Source organism: Stenella coeruleoalba, assembly GCF_951394435.1.
Source record: "Stenella coeruleoalba genome assembly, chromosome: 10".
NCBI lineage: Eukaryota > Metazoa > Chordata > Mammalia > Artiodactyla > Delphinidae > Stenella > Stenella coeruleoalba.
Window position 1 is genome coordinate 70,125,858 of NC_137156.1, and position 13,992 is coordinate 70,139,849.

General features: G+C 54.9%; 2 protein-coding genes across 3 annotated transcripts in view; one reads left to right on the plus strand and one right to left on the minus strand.

Moving 5' to 3' along the window:
- CACNA1D (calcium voltage-gated channel subunit alpha1 D) overlaps positions 1-9,438 on the plus strand; it is a gene marked incomplete at its 5' end in the record, with an annotated part of 318,918 nt that extends 309,480 nt beyond the window's left edge. Inside the window, 4 exons of the mRNA XM_079934343.1 lie at positions 989-1,158; positions 3,911-4,032; positions 5,935-6,255; positions 6,729-9,438. Of these exons, the coding sequence (XP_079790469.1) occupies positions 989-1,158; positions 3,911-4,032; positions 5,935-6,255; positions 6,729-7,022 (907 nt within the window). The 3' untranslated portion in view covers positions 7,023-9,438. The remainder of the gene's footprint in view (positions 1-988; positions 1,159-3,910; positions 4,033-5,934; positions 6,256-6,728) is intronic.
- A 2,613-nt stretch (positions 9,439-12,051) lies between these two features.
- The window catches only part of CHDH (choline dehydrogenase), a 63,232-nt gene continuing 61,291 nt past the window's right edge, over positions 12,052-13,992 (minus strand). For both annotated transcript variants that reach the window (XM_079932811.1, XM_079932812.1), the window contains exon 8: positions 12,052-13,276. In XM_079932811.1, the coding sequence (XP_079788937.1) occupies positions 12,858-13,276 (419 nt within the window). In that variant the 3' untranslated portion in view covers positions 12,052-12,857. The remainder of the gene's footprint in view (positions 13,277-13,992) is intronic.

A 13,992-nucleotide genomic window follows, 5' to 3' on the forward strand; every position in this document is an offset into this window, starting at 1 on the left:
CAGCACTCCCATCAGGAGGCCTCTCCTAGAGGTGAGGGGACAGGAGGTCAGAGTGGCACCTCTCTAGGCTCCTGTCCTGAAGAAGGCAGGTATGAGGTTAAAGCGGACACTTTGCTTTAGGACAGGTAGCAGGCAGTGCAAGGGGACAAAGGCCACCTCCCACCCTCTTCTCTGTAACCTGCATCCCACTGGGACCGGTGGCCCATTGAAGTGGACGTGGTTCTGTGGTGAGGTCACTTCTGGCGTCTGAGATGTTGTTAAACGTCAGCCTCGTCCTTCAGGCCAGCCGCAGCCGGGCCTCCCTCACGCCGCTCTGCGCCACGGCCTTCCGCAGGCCTCCCTGGAAGCCTGATTTGCAGCCACTGGTTCTGAGCCAGCTGCATTCCGACTTTCCGTCTTCAGGGCCTTTGCTCACACCACGACCACCCCTTGGATGCCCTTTCCCCACCTGTGCTCAGCTAATCCCACCTTCCCTTCAAGGGCCTGCTCCTCCTCTGACTGGAATTGAAATGCCGCCCCCACCCCTGCCCCGAGAACCCACGGGGCCCCACCCTGAGCCCCTCTCTCTCAGCGCCCACCTTCGCCAGCCTGCGTTAGAATTCCATGGGCATGAGGTATTTGCTAAGCTCCCTGACCACGCTTCATGCATCTCCGTGTCCCAGGCGCCCCGCTCAGCACCTGGCCGAGGGCAGACCCTCGGGAAGAAGCGAGCGGGTGATAGTCAAGCTTGCAGGGCATCGGCAGTCCACACCTGACCGGGGCCTGAGGCTGCCCCAGGGAGGGAAAACACCAGCACCTCACTCATCGCAGGTCTGCCGTCCTGAACCTTCCTGTGGCAGCCCTTGCCCTCCAACTAGAATTTTCCGTGGAGCTGAGGGCTGCCTTGTTCTCCTGTGTCCAAGGCGGTGGGGAGAGGACTGTGACGTGGGCTTGTTAATTAGGCTCTCATGTGTCCCTTGCTCTCTCTTCTGGCCTTTTCGATCACCAGGCAGAGCTACAGCTGTGGCTACTATACCCGATACCCAGGCAGCAGCTTGGACTTCGAGCGGCCTCGAGGCTACCATCACCCCCAAAGCTTCTCGGAGGATGACGACTCACCTGTTTGCTATGATTCCCGGAGGTCTCCAAGGAGACGCCTGCTCCCTCCCACCCCAACATGTGAGGCCAGATTTTTTGTTTGGGAGCAAGGCTCACAGAGACCAGTGTGCCTCTCCCCCTGCCCCAGCCCGGGGGTGGTGACGGACGTGGTCCTGCCATGGTGGGGGCCTCCAGTCCTCGAGACCAGCCCCCTAGTTGGAGATGCTGTTGGCTTTCTTTCTCATCTGTGTGCCACGTGGTAGGGCTTAAAGCGCTTCCCGCTGAGAACAGACAGAGACAGTGTGAGGCCCCACAGTTGCACGGTATGTTGCACCTGATGAGGGATTTCTGTGCGCCTCATCACTGCCTTTGAGCTTGGGATCTGCCCTGACAGGTAGGCGAGACATGCACCATGGTAGTGTTAAGCCCGCTCCCTAGATGGGGCCGTGACCCCTTAGAGGGCGGAGGATGGGCCCACGCACAGAGTGGACTTGAGCCCAGGCCTCTGCCCAAGGCCCACGCCTCTGAGGAGCACCTGGGGGTTCCTGGTATCCATCCTTCCTCCTCTCCCCCACCTTTGCCTTGGTCTGCCAGTGCTCCCTGCTCATGGTAGGTTGTGGCCTTGGTGGTGACCTCTAGGGTAGGCTCCTCATCCTGGGGCCAAGGAATCCCGTCCTGCAGAGAAGGGGCAGGGGCTGGCTGCTCCCTGACCTGGTTTTCGTGGGCAGCTGGCATCAATGGTGCCACCAGGAGATCTGGGTCACCCCCAGTGAGGAACTTGAGCTGGGGAAGGAAACAGAGCAGTGGCCTCTGCCAGTTCCTGGCTGGGTAGTTTGATTTTGGACATGTGGACATTTTGATGCTGGTTAAAGAATGTCCACTTCTGGCGTTTCTGAAGAATGAGGCATATTTTGGGGTGGGACTCTAATCAGTAACCAAAAATAACCAAGACACAGCGGCTCTGAGTCTGCCATCTAGTGCACAGTAACAAGTGCAGTTGGGTGGTGCCCAGGTCCTATCTCTCTCCAGCTGTCATAGCCCTGCTGGGAAGTGTAATCAGACCCATTTCCATGGTTAATATTTAATTTCACAGCCCCAAACAGAAGCTGCTAAAGAGAGCAGCTCAGGGGTCCATCAGTACCAGGTGACGCACATGCAGGCGAGGCTGGACAGAGGCCCCTGGCCCTGTGAGTTCCACTGCCCTCCTGTGACCCCCCTTTCTCCCTTTGGTGGCCATGATAATCACCATTCGTGGGCACCGCCTCTGTGAATCAAGGACCCTGAGCGGGCAAGAGTGGCTGCCCTCTTTATTTTTAAGGGTGAATAAATTAAACGCATCTTATTTGCTTTGCTGCCCATCCATTCAGACCTCAGGCAGGGAGACCACGGAGCCCCTGTGTTCTCAGCCACAGCGGGATTACTTCCCCCATTAGAGACGGTGGTGCAGAGCAAAAGAGAGGATCCACTTTCAAAACTGAAAGGTGCTACCTGAATGACAGCAGGGGTAGTTTTCCTTTCCTGGCTCCATCCTCTGGCACCACCATCTGACCCTAGGAGGGTCCGAGAGGTGGTGCTGACCAGGGAGGCCCGTCCTCCTCTTAGAACACTTAAGTTCGGCCCCGCGTGGCGCGTGGAGGGAAGGCTGTCTGATGCGGATGGCAGGTGCCTGTGTCCCATGTTGGCAACTGGACGAGGAGGCCCAGCAGGCCCCACGGTGTGCGTCGGGCCCGCGAAACAGGGCTCGTCGTCTGTCTGGTCCCTCCCTGGTGGGCAGTGGCTGGCAAGGGCTCGGTCTGGTCTCCGTGTGCTTTTGGAGCCTGGCCCCCAGAGAACGGGCTCTGCGGCTTCGTGTGCAGTCCCAGGATGCCGGGGGCCTCCCCACGCAGGTCCCTGCAGTTTTCCAGTGCAGGAATTAGGGGAGTGTGGAGTGTTGCGGGGCATAAGAAATGCCCCGTGAGCTTAGAAAGCAGAGTTCAAGAAAGGACTGTTGAGGTGACCCAGCGCTGCCTCGCAGGCCACCCGTAAGGCTGCCGAGGCAGCTCCAGGGCGGCAGCGCCTGAGGGGAGGTGTCCTGGGGAGGCCTCTGGCCTGTGCTCAGGGCCCAGAACTCAGACTGATCTCCCGGGCCTGGTGCCCCGTGAAGCCACAAGTTCTGGGTCATCTTGTCATCACTCGACCTGTTTATAAGCCTCTATTCAAAGTGGCTGTTAACAGGGCAGCCAACCGCATTTTTTAAAGTTCAAGGTATCCTTTCTTGTTTGTTCTGTCTTCAGGGCTAGGGAAGCTGGGTCTTTCCCCACAAAAGGATCTGCTTATTACCTGGTTGAGCTATTAGGGCAGGTAGCAAACAGAATTGTAAACATAACACAGGAGCACCGGCAGGATGCTCCAGCCCCCAGAGACACTCAGGATGTCTGGAAGGTGAGAACGGGGCAGTCAGCAAGCGTCTCTGGGATTCTAGAATGACGTCGTGTACTCGACCCGGAATGCTGTGTCCCCACCACGTGCAGGGACAGGGGCCTAGGGTCAGAACAGCCACCCTCTGGCTGCCCCTGGCTGCTTCTAGCTGCTCCCCCTGAGATCAGGTGTGGCAGGGAGGAGAAATTGACTTGCTCTTTTGAAAACATCCCTTAGTCGGGCTGCTTCTTCCTCCCTCCCAAAGTTCTGAGACACCGCCCCCGCCCCCCACCCCGGTGCCCAATGCTTTTTCTTGGGTGCCTTGCTTGCTTCCTCCTGGGCCCCCTGCTGAATGTCCAGGGGGCTGCCCTGACCCCAGAGCCCCGGGGCCCTGACTGCCGGTTTCACAGCTGCACGGTGTGCTTTAACTTCTCAGCCCCCCGGAGATCCTCCTTCAACTTCGAGTGCCTGCGCCGGCACAGCAGCCAGGAGGAGTTCCTGCCATCCCCCGCCTTCCCCCACCGCACGGCCCTGCCTCTGCACCTGATGCAGCAACAGGTGAGCCGGCACACCTGGCCCAGCCCCCAGGGCCGATGGGCACCCTGTCCCCCTTGGCTGCCAGCCCTGGAGGGAAGGGGGACCCTTCACAAACACTCTGGTTCAGTCCTGTGGCCACCTTGCCAAATAGAAACTATCATGAACCCTGTCCTACGGACGAGCAAGCATCACAGAGGGAAGGTGACATCCCTGAGCTCACACAGGAGCTGAGCGGCCGAGCTGGCATTTGAGTCCCAGGCTGCCAGCTTCCAGAGCCGGGCTCTCAGCCTAGCTGCACACACCCGTCCTCGGCACTGAAGGCAGGGCCTGGGACAAGCCACACTGCAGGGAGTGGCAGCGGCTTTACTGACCCTGAACAATCGGTGCTGCCCTTGGCTCTGAGAGCTTGTCCCGTCATTTACGGAGCCCTCTGGGGGCCAGGCCCTGGGGTCACGAGGGTGTGTGAGCCTCCGACCTGCCTGCAAGGGGGGTGTAGTCCAGGGAGACCGGCCCGTCAGGGCGGCCGGACAGGAGGGTGCCCAGGGACTGGAGGGCCTGTGGGGCTTTGCCTCCAGGACAAGGATATGGTACTTTGTCTTCCTGAAAAGAGCACATCAGAGCTGCTGTTCGTGTGTGTGTGTGTGTGTGTGTGTGCGTGCGTGCGTGCGTGCGTGTGTGTGTGTCTGGGTCAGGTGGGAGCACACACGGTATGGTATGCTTCTTACCCCGAGGGTCCATTTCAGAGTCTCTGTTCAGGTCTGCCAACCTTTTGCCTTTCTGTCTTCCTTTTTTTAAAAACACTATTTATTTATTTGGCTGTGCTGGGTCATAGTTGCAGCATGCAGGATCTTAGTTGCGGCAGGCGGGATCTAGTTCCCTGACCAGGGATCGAACCCGGGCCCCCTGCGTTTGGAACGCAGAGTCTTAACCACTGGACCACCAACGAAGTCTGCTGCCTTCCATTTTTTATGTTAAGTTTTGTGTGCTGCTTTGTCGTGGACGGAGGACAAACCTCTGGAAGGCCCTGGCCATCACATGCCACACACCGAGTAGGCATGGAGGTCTTCGTGGGCTTGTGCGTGACAGTGCCCTGTCCCCTGCTGCCCCGCCCTGCCTCCCCCAGGCGGTCCTGGCTTCCGACTTGGCCACAGGCCTGTGCTGTTCATAAACCCAGCCTCACCGTCCCCCTCTGCAGAGTGGGATGCCAGGGCAGACCTGCCATGGCGTCTCTGGAGGTGGAAGAAGCAGGCTTGTGCCTACCTGGTGCTTCTGAGCAGAGTGCTGGCCGCGGGATGAGTTGCCCTAAAGAGAACCAGCCTGTTTCCCTACGAGCGCTGGGCGCAGTCAGCTTGCCCTGAATGCACTTCCCTATTCAAACCCGGAGTGAACCGGGTGGCATGTTCATACCCCACAGCTTGTGCGTCTTCCCTGTTTCTTCATGCTTCTAAGCTGTTTCACCAACAACTGATTCCTACCTGGGAAGAGTCACAGGAAATATGCATGTGGGGGAAAAGAAAACATGGTCTGCTAGAAAGCCAAGTTTTTACGGCCAATTCATTGAATTACTCAGTGTGCTGTGTCCTTCTGAAGCCCCTGTAAAATAGCGCCTCCAGCCTGGTCTGTTTTTTGTTGTTGTTGTTTTGTTTTTGCGGTACGCGGGCCTCTCGCTGTTGTGGCCTCTCCCGTTGCGGAGCACAGGCTCTGGACGCGCAGGCTCAGCGGCCACGGCTCACGGGCCCAGCCGCTCTGCGGCATGTGGGATCCTCCTGGACCGGGGCACGAACCCGTCCGTGTCCCCTGCATCGGCAGGCGGACTCTCAACCACTGCGCCACCCGGGAAGCCCCAGCCTGGTCTGTTCTGAGGGGGCCCGAGGCCGGGACCTCTGAGGACCTCTGGTCTCCCCACTTCCTCTTTCTCCTCAGATCATGGCAGTCGCCGGCCTAGATTCCAGTAAAGCCCAGAAGTACTCGCCGAGCCACTCCACCAGGTCGTGGGCCACCCCGCCAGCGACCCCGTCGTGCAGGGACTGGACGCCGTGCTACACCCCACTGATCCAGGTCGAGCGGTCGGAGGCCCCGGACCAGGTCAATGGCAGCCTACCGTCCCTGCACCGCAGCTCGTGGTACACGGACGAGCCCGGCATCTCCTATCGGACGTTCACACCAGCCAGCCTGACTGTCCCCAGCAGCTTCCACAACAAAAACAGCGACAAGCAGAGGAGCGCAGACAGCTTGGTGGAGGCGGTGAGTGTGGCCACGGAGTCTGCATGGGAGGGCGGAACTGGGGAGAACCGCGCACAACAGCAACGGGTGGTGGTTCTGAGGGCAGGTGGGCTCCGGAGCCCGGATGCCTGGCTTCTGAACCTGGACACCGCCCACTTCTTAGCAGCCAGGATGGTACTTAAAGCATGAATATAAAAACAGCACCCCTGCGGGTTTCATCAGCTAGCTGTACCTAGGACTGTGTGCGCTGTTCCTGCAAATTCGACTAGCTTACGCTGAGACATCTGTCCCCGGTGGGTTGCACTCTTGTTGGGCCACGTGCAGTGTTTGAGGTCCTTCAGATCTTCCAAGCCATTCACCTTCCCTCTTAGTTACCACGTATGGGGGCTAGCAGACATGATTGGCCGAGTCCCCAGAGCACATCATACAGTCACTGCTTGAGGTGCTTTTTCTGTCCTTTTGCATTCGTGCCACTGATCCTCTTTCCTGTACAGGTTCTGATATCCGAAGGCTTAGGACGGTATGCGAGGGACCCAAAATTTGTGTCAGCGACAAAACACGAAATCGCCGATGCCTGTGACCTAACCATCGACGAGATGGAGAGTGCAGCCAGCAACCTGCTGAACGGGAACATGCATCCCCGGGCCAACGGGGACGTGGGGCCCGTCTCACGCCGGCAGGACTACGAGCTCCAGGACTTCGGGCCCGGCTACAGCGACGAGGAGCCAGACCTCGGGAGGGATGAGGAGGACCTGGCGGATGAAATGATTTGCATCACCACCCTGTAGCCCCCAGGGAGCGGCCGACTGGCTCTGGCCTCAGGTGGGGCGCCGAGGGCCAGGGGAAAAGTGCCTCGTAGTTAGGAAAATATAGGCACCAGTGTGGAGTCCCTATTCAATTTAGACTTTCGTACAAGTGATGTCATGCCTCAAGGAAGCCATAAATCTGGTAGGGGACAGCTGCACCCACACACTCAGCCCCAGCTGTGGGCAAGGGCAGGTCCAGCCCTCCTGGAGAGGACCAGCGAGGAGGGCGGACAAGCCCTGCCCGCTTGTCCAGAGCGCTGGCCCGCCACCCGCGGGCATGAGGGGAAGGTTTAAAGGTGATGACGATCACCTTACCTATGTCATTACCTCAGCCATCGGTCTAGCATATCAGACGTTCACTGGGCCCAGCGTATCCATTTTTAAACCTTTTCCCCCCAAAACACACTGCTTCCTGATTCCTGTTCGGCTCTTCTGAAATACAGTGTGTAAGTCAGGACCTACCTACCAGCCGTCATCCTGAGAGGGGAACGGGACCCTGTAAACGGGGTTTTCTGTGACGTGACGCCAGTTTACAGGAGAGAGCATCACTCTGACGGTTGGTTTCTGACTGTCAGGCAAAGGGCAACTGTAAACTGGAATAATAATGCACTCGCAACCAGGTAAACTTAGATACGCTAGTTTGTTTAAAAATTCTAGATTTACTGTATATGACTTGTAATATACTATAATTTGTATTTGTAAAGAGATGGTCTATATTTTGTAATTATTGTACCGTATTTGAAATGCAGCAATATCCACGGGTCCTAATAATTGTAGTTCCCCACTCAAATCTGGAAACTATCAGTATTTTTACTCGGGCTATACAGAAGTAGAAGAAATAGAGCCAATTCTCATCTATCCGGTGGAAATCTTTTGGGGGTAAAATTTTAAGTTCAAAAGAACTTGGCACTACAGAGATTTTTCTAAACTATTTTGAGTCACTATAAATCTGTCTTTACACAAGAGGTACCAGATGACTATTTGCAGTCTTTTTTGGGGCAGGGGTTCTATGATTTGATGTTGCACCTTCTGATCCACCATGGGTTGCAGCTGTCTTTTGTTTTGCTTTAGTAACTCTCCGATGAGCACACTGCAGCCTAGGTCGAGCTGGTTACTCTGACCCGGTGGCATTCATAGTTGTGGTTTTCTCAGCTGCCCCCACAGGACATTTCCGGCGCAGAAATAATCGCACAGGTGAATGAAGTCCTTCTGCTGTTGTCCCCTGGGGACTGGTAAGGCTGCTTGTCTTAGGGAAGAAATAAGGAGTGCTGGGGACAGAGGGGGCAAAGGATGATCTATAGGACTAGACGTCGGGCTCTGTACAAATCGTATTGTTGCCTTTTTACAAAACATTGCTGTACTGTGTGTTCTCTTTGCGGGCTTTTATATGCAACTGAATGAGGGCTGACGTTTTCATTAGAACGCACTCACACTCCAATTGTACTTCTCGATGAAAACCCACGTTTGGATCATTAGACCCATCAAGGCTTCCTTTTCTGTTCACAGAATTATGCCGACTTTGTCAAGTTACCTTGGCAGGGATTCCCTGCCGTCAAAAAGACTGGTAGCGATTTTGGGTTCAAAGTTTTTAAATATTACGTAATCTGTTAATTTTTTTTTTTTTTTTTTGTAAATAACACTTTGTTATGAAGACCTTACAAACCTCTTCTTAAGACATTCTTACTCCAGATCCAGGCAAAAACACTTCAAGGTTTGTAAATGACTATTTCCTGACGTAAATTCTTTTTTATTAAAATGCAAAATGATCTTCAGAATAAAACTGTGTTAATAATTTTATTGTACTTGGGAGCCCTCCTCGCAAAGAGCTGGTGTTGGCCAGTGAGAGCTTCGGGGGGGCAGGTGCTCTGTGAGGGCACTTCCGCAATTATGTAGATGTTTTTCTCATCCTCTTGGCACCTTCTCCATTTTCCTTATCCTCATGCCGATGGTAACGTAAGTCCAGCCGCAGAGAGCACTGTTTCTCCTAAAGGGCTAACCCACTATCACCGTCATCTCAGACTCTGTGTCTCTCCACCGAGCATTGGTCTTTCTTACCGTGTGGCCTGGCTTACCATCATCAGTCCAAAACTGCCGTAACAGGACTGAGTTTTCTGGTATAGTCGGTGATCTTTTCTAGTCGGCGCTTAACTGGCATTTTTACAGGCTGCACCACTCCTAATATCTGTCTGCATTAAGCCTGCTTCGACTGCTCATCTAACATTAAATTTTTCTTTGGAAGAAAACTTTGAAGTTGTAGGGCATGGTTTTTTTCTTTCAGGAATCTTTTAAGATTAAATGTCTCTCCTTTTTAGTTCCCCTCCCACTCCCTAAAAAGAGTCATTTTGTTGTGTCCCCAGGAATAGTACATTTAGTTTCTTTCATCTTGTGTTTTCCATAATATCACGAAACAGAAATGGCAGCAAGAACCTCGTTAAAATGGTCTCTGTGATTTCCATCCAGACGACCGGGCCACGCAGCACCTCCCAGCCTGATCCTGAGATGTTTCAGAATCAGCCAGTGGCTGGGAAGGGTGGGTTGTGACGGCCCCAGAAGCTTCTCCAGTGCAGGATGGGCTTAACCTGCCTGAGGAACCCACTTTACGGCTGATGCCACGCTTGTGAGAGAAACCAGAGCAGTTTATTCTGTGGTGTTTATGTTTTGCAGTCCTAAGTGTCTTTGCCCATTGCCTGTTTTCCTGCAAAGGTTTTTACTGTTAGGCTGGGTGGTCAGTTTGTCCTGAAAGCTGGTTAGCATCACACACAGAGTTCTAACTCCTTTACTAGCCTCCCCGACTCAAAGACAGACTCCAGCTATGGCCTTCATTTGTTGAAAAGAAGTTTTTCCTTCTCTAAAATGATATTCCTTCCCTACTGGGGACCTAGGGGGGCAGGCGAGGAAGAGGAGCAGGCCTGGGGCCCTTGCTTCTAACCAGAGAATGAGAGCCAGAATGGCTGGGAGGGCGCCCTGTGGGGACGGTGGCAGGAGATGCGATGGGAGGCTGGGTCTCAAGATGGGGCCAGCGGAGAAGGGTGTGTGTTTTTTCTGGTTTTTAGGAGAAAGGCACCTAGGCATTTGATCTGATGGTAAGTCGTGCTGTGGAAATCTGAAATGACCTTTGGGCGGAGGAACACGGTTTGGCTGGAGAGAAGACTCTATTTGAATCTGTGGAAGTGGCTCCTGCAGCCTGCACAAGGGCCGCACAGGGCCGGACGTTAAGGCACCGGAGTCCCACCTCCGGGACCTGCCCTTTCCTGGTCACCTGCGGGCAGGCTGCTCCTCTAGCTGTGTGTTCTGGCTCTTACTCTACCAGGAAGAACCCTCTGCTCATGCAGCAGCTTAAACACTGGCTTCTTCAGAGGGGTCAGTGTTCTGACCACTAGGCACATTTGCAGCTTGCTGTTAGGCTTTTTCAACCATTTCTGGAAATGTACGTTTTTCCTTTTGGGGAGTACTGCAGGCTTTTTGCTAAGGGACTTAAACGACGTCTTCCTGGTTCTTCAGGAGGCTGAGCGCCGGCCGGTCTCCATGCCCCTCGGGCTGCCAGACTATGGCTCATCCTCCCCAATTCCAGTTCGCACTTTCCTCCCCTCTCTGGCTTCCTTGGCCAACAGCCCTCTCTTTCTGAGGTCGGAGCTTTCTTCGTGGTGGTGGACCCTTCGGGTTAGGACACGGGCCACTGGCTCCACCCTGCCCACATGGCCACAGCACTCAGCTGTCAGGGCTCGAGGGAGGAACCGCCTCAGATCAGAATATTCTGTCCTGGGTCTGAACTCCAATAGCAGTTTTCTGTTGGGTCCTGGATATACGCGACACTCACGCTCTCTTCCTTTGAAACGGGGGGGGCGCGGGGCAGTGTCGTGTGATCGCATGGAACGAGGCCCCGTAGCAAGGGCAGGAGAGGGGCCTGGGTGCCATCCACCGTACAGGCTCCCCTTACATACTTCGCTTTGCCCATCGACACACGCACGCTAGCGCATCAGCCACTGTCTCAGAGGCCGAGGGCACCACATACGCAGAGGTGACCGAACTGAATGGCCACGTCACCTGCCATACCGGCGCCAAAGGAGGTCAGCACAGTCACACTCAGGCCTGGGACCCCCCGCACACCTGACGTGTCACTTCGTGGCCCTCAGAGCAGGGGGCTGGCACCTGCACTCCTACTGTTCCTTCGCCCCCACAGGCAGCTCCAAGACCCAGAGGAGGCCTGTGGGCAGGTGGGGACCTCTCTAGGAGAAAGACATCTCTTGGCAGATGGAGAATTTTCTTTCTTGACCCTCCGTTGGAACCGAAAATAAAGCAAGATACAGGTAAGATAAAAAACAAGGTTTGCTTAAGGAGTTTTAAAGGAAGGATGGTGTGATGGCTTTCTTCTTTCCACCCTTCTGGAAATCTTTCTCAGAAACGTTAAGTTGCAGCTGTTGGGCCTCCAAGGCACCTCAATCCACTGTGATCCAGGGTGAAGCCAGGAATGTTCCATTTTCCTCCCCTCCTGATTCTGGGTCCAGCACGACAGGTTTCCATATAGCACTTCCATTCTTTCTCGCCATAGACAGTGGCTTTTGGATATCGTCAGAAAAATCAATCCAAAATGCATTCAAGTTTTCATTACCTTGTAGAGACAGGCTGGATAATGACAGTCTCAGTTCAAAGATAAGTTACGGGATTGCATTATTGAATTATAAGAAGTTTAAAGATCAGAGATCTGTCTTAAATGTTACTTTGTATCTGTTTCCCCCGCCCGCCCCCCCCCCCCCCGCCCCGCAAACTCAAATCTTTGCCGATTTATTTTTCTTTCACTCAACTGCGTTTTTTTTTTTTTTTTTTTTTACAGGATCAGGATCATAGTTTTACTTGACTTCTTTTTCCGTCAGTCTGGCTCCCACCTGGTCTGTTGCTGTGGACGTCTGGAGAATGTGAATGAGCTGGCCGTGGCCACTGCTGAGCCCTCCATCTCCCCAGGCTGAGAGTGAGGCTTTGCACGGACCGGGCCAGGGATGCAGGTTTGCTCTGGGTTTCTAGGTTTCCTGGCAACAGGAAAATCTTTAAAAATGCTAAACCCTGAAACCCATGGTAGTGAAAAGGCCCTGTAGACGCCTGAGTCCTGGAAAAAGTCCCAGAATTCCTCTCATCGGGCTGATGGTGTTAATAAGAACCAGAGCATCAGAGAGGTGGGCTGCAAGCCCCTCAGAGGGACCCAACTGAGCACCAGTTCCTGCCTCACTCTGGGAGTGAAATCAGGAAGCGGCAGAGAAAGGAGAAGCCTGTTTCTTCCAGCAGGCAGCTTTCCCTCTGGACACTGGACGCTTGTGCACACACCCCAGCTGAGCTCCACGCTCCCTAACTCCTGTGGGACCCTCGGCCTCCGCTGCAGCTTTCAGCCTGAGAGGGAGGATGCCCCGGCCTCTGTGCAAGCACCCTGCTCTTGGACGGGCTTGCCTCCAGAGGGAGAGAACCTGGGAGAGAACCACTTTCCTCAAGTCCTATCAGGACCCAGGAACACAGCAGGACCCGGGGTTGGAGAGCACCGCGGAACACAAGACAAGGACCTGGCCAGAGTTACCCGTTCTCCACCGGCCTCCCGTCCCCTTTGCTGTCCTACCAGGAGGCAGGGAGGAGGGGCCCCAGCCAGAACGCCGGCCTTCCCCAGAGGGCCCCCAGGGACATGCTGGGAAGAAAGAACCCGATTCACTGACCAATACTGGTTTCATTTCTTAAATTATCCAATTCTTGGCCATCAAATTGTAACATTCTAGAGAGAGCCAGGAAGGCACACTTGGCGCCAAGGGCTGTGTTGAGCCTTCTTACTCAGGGACGGCCTCAGCGCTGGGTGGCCAAGGTCCTGGGCTTGTAGACGGGGACAGCCTCGTCCCAGAGAGCTGGCCGCCCCTTGATGATGTCGGCCGCCTTCTCTGCGATCATGATGGTGGGGGCGTTGAGGTTGCCGCTGACCACGCTGGGCATGATGGAGGCGTCGACCACCCTGAGGTTTTCCACCCCGAGGACCCTGGTCTGCGGGTCCACCACTGCCATGGGGTCGGAGGGCTGGCCCATCTTGCAGGTGCACGACGGGTGGTAGGCGCTGTCTGCCTTTGCCCGCACAAAGGCGTCTATCTCCTTATCCGACTGGACGTGGCTTCCTGGCTGGAGCTCCTTCCCCCGGAACGGTGCCAGAGCTTTCTGTGCAAAAATTTCTCTGGTCAGCCTCACACACCGACGGAAGTCATCGATGTCCGTTTCTGTCGAGGAGAAGAAACAGGTTACATGCGTCCTCTTACCATGCTGGCCTCGCTGGAAGATCCGCCACTGGGAGAGGCTCAAGAAGCTGCCCAAGGGGACACGGTTCAGGGACACAGAGGTCCAAGCCACCAGGTTGCCTGTCACCTACCCATCAGCAGTTACAGTGCAACCGAGCAGAGTCCCACGAAGCCCAAACAGACAGCATCCTAGACGGACACAGCTTGCCCCGGAGGCCCTACGTTTAAATCGGAGATCTGAATTTTCTTATCTATAAGATAGAGATAAGACTACACGTCCTGCCTCTGCCACAGCGTGAGTATTATTGGGCAAAACCTGCCCAGTGGGGACTGTGCAGTTTTGCTGTGCATAAAGAGGCAGGCCCAGGAGTGTAATTTGCTTTTAGAAGATACTCACAGGAACAGTAAGAAAAAGGTTCTGTGAGCTATCTATACACGGCCAGATCTCCTTGCGTCTCTTGGTAGATTGTTCTGGAAGCTGCAAATCCTGCCTACTGTGTAAAATGGTGTGTCAGGGTTACTTCAAGTGACCGAGGGCACTACACAGCAACACGTGCACGTTTACGGCCCAGGATAATGGGGTGGAGGGAGGACAGAATGTGACTTGTGTCTCAAAAATGGGGTCCAGGGGTGAGATTCAGGGACAAATATGACCCCATTAAGGCATTCATTCATGCAGTCAGTCCATCAACGAGCCA